Below are 12,888 nucleotides of genomic sequence, written 5' to 3'. Positions count from 1 at the left end.
TTGATCAAGAAAGGATTTATGTTAAATATCTTGGAAATGTAATAGCAAAATTGTATTATTTGATCAATTAGAAATTGGATTTTTTTAAAAAAAGTAAAGTAACAAAGTTTCATTCTCCACTCACCATTGCATTTCAATCAATGAAGTTTTTATTTGCCACTATTCAACAAAGATAAAATTCTAGCAAAATGATTTATTGGGTTGATTCATTCTAGTTCTACCTTAAGATTATCTTTTACATATATACTCCTACTGTCAATTCTAATTATCTATTTTGTTGAATTGATCTTCTGCTTTCAATCCAATTGTTAGTACCAACCAATGAATAATACAGTTTTCAATTTCCACAAATTTGGTTTTTAAAGAGGTTTATTTTCATGGCAGAGACAAAGGCCTATTACTTTCTACTATTGACACTTGCAAAGCACTTTATACAAATAATTCTGTTTGAGTATCACAGCGACCATATGACCTAGGCAGAACAAATATTATCTTTATTTTACAGATGATAACACTGAAGATGAGAGATATTAATTATCTTGCCCAGTTTATAAATACAGAAATAAAGGCTCAATGCTACATATTCTTTTTTTGTGTTTTTTTGGTTTTTCTTTTTTTTTTTTTGGTGAGGCAATTGGGGTTAAGAGACTTGCCCAGGGTCACACAGCTAGTAAGTGTCAAGTGTTTGGTCTGCGACTGGATTTGAACTCAGGTCCTCCTGACTCCAGGGCCGGTGCTGTATCCACTGCGCCAACTAGCTGCCCTGATGCTACATATTATGATACCAAATCAATTAAACTTTCTTTTATACCAAGTTAGTCATCAAGATATCATCAAGTACTTAAGACAGTAATTCATTATCCTTTACTCTAGAATTATTTAATAGACAAATTTTAATTCATAAATAGATCAATATTATTTGAATTTGTAATACAATATTAAATTGTGACAGAAATTTTAATAACCAACTATATAACCAATTAATTTTAATAATCAATGCTAAAATAAGAAACATTATTTTCACATCACCCCTTCAAATTCCTTGTTTCAAATGCTCTTTGGTGCCAGCTTTAGTAATGTATTATCACAGCTTTGCTACAACATAACCTGACTTTTATATGCTATTTTTTCTATTTTTTTTTTATTTTTAACATGTGTTTTTAAAACTTTGGCTTACAAATTTTTTCCCTTCCTCCCTCCTCACTCACCGTTATTGAAAAGTCAAGCATCTCGATACAGGTTATAGATGTGTAGTCATGCAAAACACTTCCATAGTAGTTCTGTTGTAAAAAACTAAGTATATTTCCCTTCATCCTATCCTACCCCACATTTATTCTATTCTCTCTTTTGACCCTGTCCCTCCTCAGAGTGTTTGCTTTTGATTATCCCATCCCCCAATCTGCCCTCCCCTCTATCAACCCCTTGCTCTCCTGTCCCCTTCCCCCCTTATTTCCTGTAGGATAAGATAGATTTCCATACCCCATTGTGTATGCTATTCCCTCCTTAAGCCAAATCCTATGAGAATAGGATTCACTCATTCCCTCTCACCTTCCCCCATTCCCCCTCCACTCTAAAAGCCTTTTGTTGTTTCTTTCATGTCAGATATTTTACCTCATCCTACTTCTCCCTTTCTCCTTCTCCCAGTATAATCCTTTCTCACCCCTTACTTTTATTTTCCAGATATCACTCCTTCATCTTCAACTCACCCTGTGCTCTATCTATCTATACATACATATAATTTTTCCCTCCTACTACCCTAATACTGACAAAGGACTCATGAGTTACAAATATCATCTTTCCCTGCAGGAATGTTAACAGTTCAACTTTAATAAGTTTCTTATGATTTCTCATTCCTATTTACCTCATCCATGTTTCACTTAAGTCTTGTATTTGCAGGTCAAATTTTCTATTCAGCTCTGGTCTTTTCCACAGGAATGCTTCAAAGTACCCTATTTCATTGAATGACCATTTTTTTACCCTGAAGGATTGTACTCAATTTTGCTGGGTAGGAGATTCTAGGTTTTATTTATATGTTATTGAGGCAGCAAATTGAGAAAGATTCTATTTAGGTCTGTTTGTCAAGACCATTCTCTCTATAAGGAAAGTTGGGCTAGTTTTTTATTTCAAAAGAAATGTCTTATTATATTATATTATATTATATTATATTATATTATATATTTTATTATAGGCAAATTAAACCTGTATATTAAATTAAAAAGTTTTGTCATTTCATAGAAAGATTAATTTCTAAAATTTGATTCCATAGCTGCTATAATAATATTGTGTTCTTAAATTTTTCATCTACATTTGGGATAAATAAAATATCAACTTAAATAGTTATAGTTATATAGTTATAGATATAGTTAATAGTTATAGATATAGCTACAGATAAAGAGATTAGAAATAGATATGAATGAGAGGCATATAGTTTGTGTTTAATAGAGTGTCATTTGTATTTGAAATGTGAATGAGGTATGGAAAAAAATTATCTGTAGCATAATGACATGATGTTTGAAAATCTGCAATCATTTGAGATTAGATGAATAGACTGCAAAATGTCCCATGGGTACAGACACTGAGGATTGTCACAAGCTTCATCATCACAGTTGTACATCTTATTTTCTCAATTTCATCATTTAAAATGAATTATTCTGCCCTTGATCTTGCAAACTATGTAACAATCACTCCATCTGCTGCTGTTCGACAGTATTTAATTTCCTCATTGCTTAGACTAAAGGCCTACTGTAGCTTTTCAGTGTTTCTGCTGTTCATCTTGTTCATGACTATCCCACTTTGGCCCATCTCATACAATAGCTGCTTAAGTATTCTGCTACCATATGCCTTTTCCCATAATATCAAATTGCAAAAAGGATTTTCATGTAGGTGGGCTGACAATATCCTATGACATTTTTGTTGGTCAACTGTTGCCACTAACTAACTTTCTTCCAAGATCATGTTGATGAAAAGTTCTTGGAACAAAGCAGGCTCTAATGAATTCACATTGAATGAATGAATAAATGACTGAACAAATAAGCTGTAAAACCAAATGTGATATCCCAGCTATGTTTATAATGGCTTTCAACATTTCCGCAAGCATCAGCACTGTTTTTGACACATGTTCAAATATCAGATGATATGGATAGGGGAAATGTTCATCACCAAATAAGGTAAAGAGGATCATATATTGCTTAGCATAGTGTCTGGAACATATAGTAGATACTTGATAAATATTTTTGATTGATACATGGTAAAATGGGCAATTTTATTATATAAAATTTTAAGTTTTTAACATAGTAAAATTTATAATGGAAACAGGTAATGGGGGGGAATCTCTTCATAAGTATTTTGTAATAACAGTCTCATTTTTAAGATATAGAAGGAACTAATTCCAATTTATAAGGCTGAGAAAGATTCCCTAATTGATAAGTGTTCAAAACCATGACAAGCAGTTTTCCAAGGGGAAAAATCCAAACTATCAAGAAAACTATGAAATGTATGAAAAATGCTCTAAATCAATAATAATTAAGTAAATGAAAATTGAAGCAACTTTGAAGTTCTCCTCATACTTAATAGACTGGAGAAGAGACAAAAGAGGAAGACGACAAACATCAAAGGGCAAAAGGGTACAGTAGTGCATAGCTGGTGGTATTTCTTGTTCTTTTTAAAAAAAAAATGTTCATTGAGGGGGTAGTTGGGATGGATAAATTCACTTTTAGAAATTTAGAAATTTAATTTAGAAAAAATTAAAAATATAAAATAAGAAAAAAACATACTTGAAGAAATTTACTTGTTCTTATATCAGCGTTAATAGCCCAGTTTGCTAAGTTTATTTTTTTCAAATAAGTGTGCTTTCAAGTCCTCTGTGCTTTTATAACAAAGTTCAAATAGGTAAACAGTATCATACTTTCTTTTGATAACTTCTTACACACCATTGGGTATTTTTACATATTCAATCATTCATTAAGTTACAAATTTTTGAAGAGCAGCAAGGAGATATATACTGGGTAACATGGATATATATATATAGATATATATAGAGAGAGAGATATAGATATATATATTTAAAAACACATTATATATATATATTTCTATAACACACACATATGTGTATGTATGTATATATATATACATTTATATATAAATCATATTCTCTGCCATCAATGGGCTTATGATCATGGGCTGGGCAGTATACATGATAACTATTTATAAAATAACAATATTTTAAAGACAATTGATTTTAATGGACTTAAGAACTCTGATCAATACAATGCCCAACTATAGTTCCAAATAATGAAGCATGCTACCCACTTCCTTACAGAAAGGTGATGGATATAAAGATGCAAAGTGAGGTATTTGCTTTTGGATACGGTTAATGACAGAATGTGTTTCACTTGAATAAGTATAATTATTCAAAAGATTCAGTTCTATTCTGTTTTCTTTCCTTTTCTCTTTCTTTCTTTTTCTTTGTTTCTTTCTCTCTTCCTGTATTTCTCTCTCTCTCTCTTCCCATCTTCCTCTAAAAATGGGGTGAGAAAATGTTTTGAATAGATAGATAGATAGATAGATAGATAGATAGATAGATAGAGTCAGAGAATCACTGTCCAAGTAATTTGTATTGTTATATCTATATATCTATCAGTATATTTTTCATAAGACGTTAGCATTATGCATGGAAGATTTCTTTTTGGAGAAAAGCCATTAAGGATGTGCTTTATTTGCTGAGTTAAATGTTTCTCATTATTAAAACAAATAAAGGAGGAATTAGATCCCCTATACCTTTCAGTCATTTGTCTAACTATGAAAGATTGTTCTGTTCTAGGAAATCAGAATAATCCTGCCTTTTCCTTTCTCATTATCTTCATTGAGAAAACAATTCCAATGTATTATGTAGGTCTTCCATTGAAGATATCAAGAAGAACAACACAATTACAAGGCATGGATAGGTTATAATCTGCTCAAATGGAATGTCAACATTACTGAAAACATGAATCCATTAAAGGACTGTATTATATCTTAAAATATTTTATCTATTATGCAAATGATTATATGACTATATGATAAGGACCACAAAAAAGCATCCATAGTTAGATTTAATATGCAGTATATATTTAGTTCAGCATATTTACCTTTCTAAATAAAATTGTTTTACCTAGCCTCACAATCAAATTAAGTTTCATTTTTTTAAGAGTATACTATCTCACAATGAGTTGGTAACACATTCAATATACAGGGAAGATATAAAGAGCTAGCTTAGTATTACAATTGGCTAGGAAGACATAATTCAAAAAGATAACTTGCAAATAGATACTTGAGAGTTCACTGTTTCTCAAATCATGGAAAAATTATTATCTAACTATAAGTCAATATATTCAAGAAATGTCACAATTTTAAGTAATACCTAAATGTCTCTACTTTACAAACACATTATTCTCTCCCAACATCAATTTCAGTCATTTTTTTTTTGCAAGAGAATCAAAGAAATAGCATGATATTTTCTCTTGGTCAAACAAAAAAAAATTTCTGTTTAATATGAATGTATAAGTAGAGCCTATATCAGATTACACATCATCTTGGAGATGGGGGAGAAGAGAGAGGGGAAAAAAATTTAAAATTCATAATCTTACGGAAGTGAATGTTGAAAACTAAAAATAAATAAATTATTAAAAGTATTTCAAGGATGTAGTTAAATAGACAGGTTCTCTGGTACCATTTATTAAAATATCCTTCTAGAAATTAAGCATTATCTCATTAAATATTGAAATAATTTTCTATTTTTTTGGTTAGGTAGACTACTTGGAAGTGTATGGGAAGTTGCTTAAAATTGTATTACATTCACTTTTAAATAAACATAAGTTTAAAAACTGAATGTGATAGCCCATAGTAGCCTATGATTCAACAGTAATTTATATTTTAACCGACATATCAATACTTCAAAGATCTTGTATGTTGCCAAAGATCTTGTATGTTGCCAGGGAGTAAACCCTCAAAACATATGTCACCCCTCTCTGGCTTAGTAAGTGGACTTTATAAGTTGCTGCAGCCAAATATCTTTTCTCTTTTAATGAATCTCTCAACCCTGGGCACAGCTGGTGATGGACTTCTCTATCCTTAACTAGGCTTGGTCCTAAGACAAGACATTTAAACACCATGATCAGGTCTATATTCAAAGTTTTTCCAAAAGGGAACCTGCCAGATTTGCCACATTTCCAATCAGCTTGAGCTTGGGCTTCACTGGCACAGATTTTTAGAACTCAGGGTCATACTACCAGTATATTTTTATTAAAAATAAGAAACTGAAAAATGTTCCTAATAAATGTTGTTACTAAAATTTTAACTATAATTAATGACTTTTCTAAATTAGCTCGAAGCCAAGTAATCAAAGTAGATTCATTTTCTTTACTTTTAAGATGGAACTTTTATATTGCAATATTGATTAATTTTCAAATGATGTAAACTTTGTCTTGGCATGGCTTTTTTTCACTCAGATGCTTTAAACAACTAAAGATTCTCCTTTTCCCTATTCAATAGTGCACTCTACTTCTGTATTCAGTGCAGGCACATAGTATTTGATTTCAGTATTTGCCCCATATTGTATTATGATGAAACATATTACAAAAATAATCATGAAATATACTCCATAGCCAAAATCAATACCTCCTAGGTGTGCAATCTATCTCTAAATTGACTCTTTAAATTGAAATGTTTATTTTAGATATTAAACAGTTATACAGTTTTGATGTCTTTTTTTCCAAAATATGAACAAGACAAATAACTCTCTTGATAAATAGTTCAGACATTTGGTGAAATGTAGTAAAGGATTTTTTTTCCTTTACAGAGAGATTTTTTTTCTTTTTTTTAATTTATTTATTTTCAGTTTTCAACATTCACTTCCACAAGATTTTGAGTTCCAAATTTTTTCCCTATCTCATCCCTCCCCCCACCCCAAGATGGCATGCATTCTGTATACCTCTTCCCCTAATCTGCCCTCCCTTCTATCTTTCCCTCCCTTCTCTTATCACCTTCCCCTTCTATTTTCCTTTAGGGCAGGATAGATTTCTATACCACAGAGGGATTTTTAAAGTTATTTACATCTATATGTAGGTAATGCAACTGTTAGATTCAACCATCATAGATCAACTAATTAAAAGTATCTGATATGCTCCATTTTATAATGTCATCATTAATAATTCAAAAATACTAATATAGCACTTAATGTGTTGATATTTATGTAAGCAAAATGAACCTCTGGCAGGTCTAATCAAGCTGGAAAGTCTTAGAATTTGGACCTACTCAAGGATTTTCTTCTCATCAGGGGACAAATCTAAATAGATTCAAAAGGCTTGTCACCTGGAGACTGGCCCCAAGTGATGAATGTTTTAGCTATGGCAACTCAAAACATAGAAGTGGTATAAACTATGCCAGTGGAGGGAATAACCACACTGATAAAATTATAGAACAAAAATCTTCTGAGGTTCAATATTGCCTCTAAGATAATGTGCCAAAAACCTCAACTTGGCATCCAAAGTCCTCCAACACCTGGAGGACTCTGATCATATTTCTTATTTCTCTCCATCACAAACTCTCTGTTGTGCTCAATTTGCTTGCTAGTCATTCACCACATAGCATTCTATTTCTTGATTCATTGCCTTTGAAAAGATTCTTCCTCCTATCTGAAATGTATTTTCTTCCTCACTTTTCCCACTGAAAATACCAAGCTTTTTATAAGCAAAAGATTAGATGGTACTGCCTATAAAATATTTTTCTTGACCACCAGGTCTCCATTAGTGCCAATACTGTTATCTCCCTCTTGCAATCACTATATATGGGTTATATAAGTATACATAAATATATTCAGTATAGATTTCAACTTCATTGAAACAGATGTGCCAAGGTCAGGTATCCTCTAGTGAAACCCACCACTTTCAAGCTCCCTTTTTGTGTGTTATCTTCCCCCATTAGATGGTAAGTTCCTCAAGAAGCAGGGATTATCTTGTGCCCAATGTTAAGCACAGTGCCTGGTGTATAGTAGTATATATAGTCTGTGTTTGTATACATATACATTTACTTATTTGTTTGTTTGTTTTGTGCATAATGCATTTGTAAAGTGGAAGGAAAATTACTTGAGGTCAGAGATTATTTTGTTGTTTTTTTTTCTTGTTTTTTGGTGAGGCAATTGGGGTTAAATGACTTGCCTAGGATCATAGAGCTAGTAAGTGTCAAGTGTCTGAGGTCACATTTGAACTCAGGTCTTCCTAAATCCAGGGCTGGTGTCTCTATCCACTGTGCCATCTAGCTGCCTCAAAAGATGTATTCTTTTTTTGGGGGATGAGGCAATTGAGTTAAGTGACTTGCCCAGGGTCACACAGCTGGTAAGTGTCAAGTGTCTGAAGCCAGATTTGAACTCAGGTCCTCCTGACTCCAAGGCCAGAGCTCTATCCACTGTGCAACCTAGCTGTTCAGAGATGAGGAGGAGGAAGAGGAGGAGTAGGAGGAGGAGGAAGGCAAGGGGGTGGCTTTATATTACTAGTATTCCATACCTTGCCCAGATGAAGTGACTACAAATGTTTGGTGACTTGAATTCAATGACCAAATCAGGAAACAAAAAATAATACCCAAATTCTATGTCTAAGTTTGCTTATGCACCTCCTTATGAAGCCTTCACTAATCTACCCACAAGTGATTTCCTTCTTTGAACTTCATAACATATTTATCTTAAACTTAGGACCAACATATACTGTAATTTGTAAATTTCTCAAAGGATCAAAAGATTTATAATTCAAAAGGTTCTTTTTTAAGAAATCCACTCCAACTTCTTTATTTTATATTTAAGCTCCCTTTGTAAATTATAAACCTCTTGAGGTCAGACTAGAGTATATTTACAATTTGTCGCTCAAACTTCCAATCTATTAGTATATCTCAGACATAAGAACTACTCAATAAATAAGTGTTAGAGGAATGAACTTTCATTGTCACGCATGCCAGGGTTTAATGTCACATGATAGAAAAATGAAGGCATTGTTGTTATAAGACAAATTCAGGAATAAGAAAATATACTGGAAATAATAATTGTGATTGTAATAATTATTATTTTTATTATGGAGAGGGGATGGAATTAGCATTTGTTAAATGCCTCCTTTGTGCCAAGTATTGTGGTAAGTATTTAACAAATGTTATTTTATTTTTGTTGCTATTATTTTTATTATTAAGAAATAGGAGGTAGGGGAATAGGCAGTAGCTAGCTAAATGACATAGTGGATAGAAAAACTGACCTGAAGTTAGGAACATTTGAGTTCACATATAGCCTCAGAAACTTACTAACTGATGAGACTGACTTCTGCCCAGCAACAATGAGAACCTTGTCTAAATCTAAATCTGCTCAGTAACAGGGGTCGTCTATTTGTTGAGAAGAAAATCTTGTTATTTTCTGTGTATGTGACTAACCTCTATGATTTGTGCCCATATCCTTGAATGTTGCAAGTTAAGTTCCCTGTTTTGTTAACACATCCCTGAACTGTTTTGTAAAGTATGCAACACACCTGCTTCCTCTTTTTGCCTCCCCTTCCCCGTGGTCCCAACACATCAGCTTCCCCTTCCTGACATCCTTACCTGTGGTTAACTGCCCACATAGCAGCATACCCCCATCCCTAGCTGAGTGATCAAAACTTGTGTATAAAAGCAAGCTCCTGTCTTTTCTCAAATGACCAGTCCTTCTTCCAGGGCTAGCCCTCTGCTTTTGTATCAACAAAGCCCTCTCGACTAGGAGAACCTCTGTCCCTGAATCCTTTCTTGACAAATCAACTCTGAACCTCATCTACCTCTTCACTAATTTTATATATATATGCATGTATATATGTATATATGTATATACATATATACATACATACACACACACACACACACACACACACACATATATATATAAGACCATGGGCACAGTCAATTTATTTCTGTCTACCTTAGTTTCCTCATGTGTAAAATGGGGGTAATATAAGAGCACTTACTTCCCAGTGTTGTTGTAAGGATCAAATGAGATATTTGTAAAACCTTTGTTATGTAAATGTAAGCTGTTATTATTATTATAAAAAGGTCTTTTTTTCCAGATTTAAGTGAATAGCAAGAAAAGAGACACTAATACAAAAGTACAGCTTTTCATTTGATATTATTAGTCTGGACTAATTTACATTTGTAACATGATATCAATAAAAAAATATTTTTTGTAGAGTCATACCTCCCAGGGTAGCTGATAGCAAGAAGTGGGTCCCATATTTCTTGATGAGGTTTTCCGTGATTTGTTGAAGGGTGGGTCGACGTCCCAATAGTCTTATATTGCGGAAGAATTCAGGAGCAAGAGGCAGTGGGGAACCAAGGAAATTTCTTCTCTCCACAGCAAGGTTATTTACTTTCCAGCGGCCAAACTCCCTGAAAAGCAAATTTACTCTTATTCATAAACACAAATTCTATTCATATGTTTTCATTTGCAAAGTTCACTTGATATTTAGCCTGGGGTCACTGTATTACAATTCTTTCTTGTAGCCATCTGTCATATGCTCTATCAAGAAGTGACATTTATAATGAACTTAAATAGAGTGAATACTCCATTACCGAAATATGAAGGAGTGTTACAGTTTCCATTGATTTGTTTTTACATGATGGCATGATACAAGAAAAGGGAAAGTACTTGTGATGTATGTCATGGACAATACGGTGGCCTCAAAGTCAGTAAGTCATCAGTTCCAGTTTTGCTTCTCACTCATACTAGCTTTGTGACCATTGACAAGTTATGAATCACTCTCAGTGCCTGTTGGCAATTCTCTACAGATGTCTTGCTAATCTGCTTTGATGCAGTAAGTTTACACACCAATAAAATCATTGGTCCACATCAAATTAGCAAACAAAACCTTAAGGAATAATCAGGAAATAGGCAGTCATTCTTTGAGAAGCTAAAGAAACTATTCCGCCTCCTTATCTATTAAATGTACTTCATTTCCCCCTACTTGTCTCAAAATACTATAGAAAAAATCAACTAACTACATGCTGAAAAACAAAAAAAATTTAAAAAAAATACTCCTAATTATTTTCTGGATCTTAAGAGAAGCTTAGACCCTGACAAGAATCTTTGCAAAAAGGCAGGAGATCTTTTCTTTTCTTAATAACTCCACAGCATGCAATATGGGACATGAGCATGGGGTACATGTTCTTTGAAATTCAGTCAAAGATGTTCCCTTTTCTGTGAACACAGTGGCCTGTTGCTTTTGCTAACTAGATGTATAATTATGCTAGCTGCTTCAGAACAAGAATATTTTGTACTTTTCTCACTGAATAAATGTACTGACTACTGTTTATCCCTTTTCTTCTGTGGATTATATAAATGAGTATATTATTTCCATTTGGACACTATAAAGATGATTCAACATCAAATATTCACTTTACAGACTTCCAAATACTATAATAGTATATACAAATAAATAAAACATCTAAAGACCATTCATAATTTTTAAATCAAGTTGTGACATGACATGACTTTAGTACTTAGACAGTTGGGCTTGTCTATTTAAGGCACACATCCAGGTGGAGATATACAACTATCACATACAAACACTGTCCCCACCACAGCCCAACAACTCCTCTCAAGGCCCAATCATAAGTTTCTCTACACATGCCAAGACAAATTAGCATTTATTATCCCATCCTGTTCTATCCTTCCTTTTTTGAAAGAATCATACTGGTGTTTAGAATTTTTCTCACATGTACAAGGAATGAAGAATTCAATTTCATAAATGTATTAAATGTTTACTACTGAGCACAAAGCACTATACTAGGCATTGGTGATACATAAATAAAATATACAGATCCTGTCTTTAAGAAGCTTACACAAACAAACAGATATGACATGTAACTTAGAAATAACATAATAGGTCAAATGCAAAGGAGAACTGAAGACAAAACAGTGTCTTATCATAGATTATGGAATTCAAGAGTTATAAAGAAACTTCACTATTATACAATCCAACCTACTTTCTAAAGTAGGAATAGTATATAAATTCTCTCAAAAAGTAAACAATCTTACAACCACTAATCAAAGATATCTAGAGATGGGGAACTGGCATCATGGAGGAATTGGCATCTGAGCTAGGCCTTGTAAGAAGGGAAGAATTTTGAGAGAAAATGAGATGGCAAAGAAGAAAGCAATATAGTCTTGCTTCCCAGATAACTATTAAAATGAAGATCTCAGACTAGCACCAGACTAAGTACTGTCCAAAAATATAAGGAGAAACTACAATGTGTTATCTATTCCATCAAATATCACAAATTTGATACACAGGTCAAAGTGATAAATATAGAAAGTATGGAGTAGGATGAGCCAGCATCATTGACCCAAATTTTGACTGCAGAAGAGGGCAATCATGTTATTGCTCCAAATTAGGAAAGAGGATTTTGGAGTTACAACCTGAGAGCAAAAGAGGGCCATGGCTATGTTGTTCTGTTACTGTTGTTGTTGTTGTTGTTGTTGGAGTAATACTCTAGCAGAACACCTGATAAGACAGCCTACAATCTTACAGGACCATTAAAGTCCTGGTAAATGTGTACAAACTTAGCCATAATTCAAAGTCCCAATCTGAAAAATGAAGCTGGGAGAATTCATTTGTATTTCAATGAAAAGATAAAAAGCTATTGTGAGGCCAGATATGTTACAAGAAACAAGCCCAGAAAAGAAGAATAACTGCAGAACACTTATAATCAAGGCCACACACACATACACATACACACACACACACACACACACACACACACACATAATAACTTGCATACCAGATTAATCAGAATTTCTAGAATATTAATTAATAATAATAATAATAATATATAATGTAATGTATGTAGTAAATATGT

General features: G+C 33.0%; 1 protein-coding gene across 2 annotated transcripts in view; it reads right to left on the bottom strand.

Moving 5' to 3' along the window:
- The window catches only part of BRINP3 (BMP/retinoic acid inducible neural specific 3), a 491,613-nt gene that overhangs the window by 223,171 nt on the left and 255,554 nt on the right, over positions 1-12,888 (bottom strand). The window contains exon 2 of one of the 2 annotated variants that reach the window (XM_027843476.1): positions 10,229-10,419. The exons of the other annotated variant lie outside the window; for it this stretch is intronic. Within the exon in view, the coding sequence (XP_027699277.1) occupies positions 10,229-10,419 (191 nt within the window). The remainder of the gene's footprint in view (positions 1-10,228; positions 10,420-12,888) is intronic. 2 annotated transcript variants of the gene reach the window in all.

The sequence above is a fragment of the Vombatus ursinus genome, unplaced genomic scaffold, assembly GCF_900497805.2.
Source record: "Vombatus ursinus unplaced genomic scaffold, bare-nosed wombat genome assembly UNPS02014909.1, whole genome shotgun sequence".
Taxonomy (NCBI): domain Eukaryota; kingdom Metazoa; phylum Chordata; class Mammalia; order Diprotodontia; family Vombatidae; genus Vombatus; species Vombatus ursinus.
The sequence above is the reverse complement of the archived record's forward strand: the minus strand, read 5'-3'. Positions and strand labels throughout refer to the sequence as shown.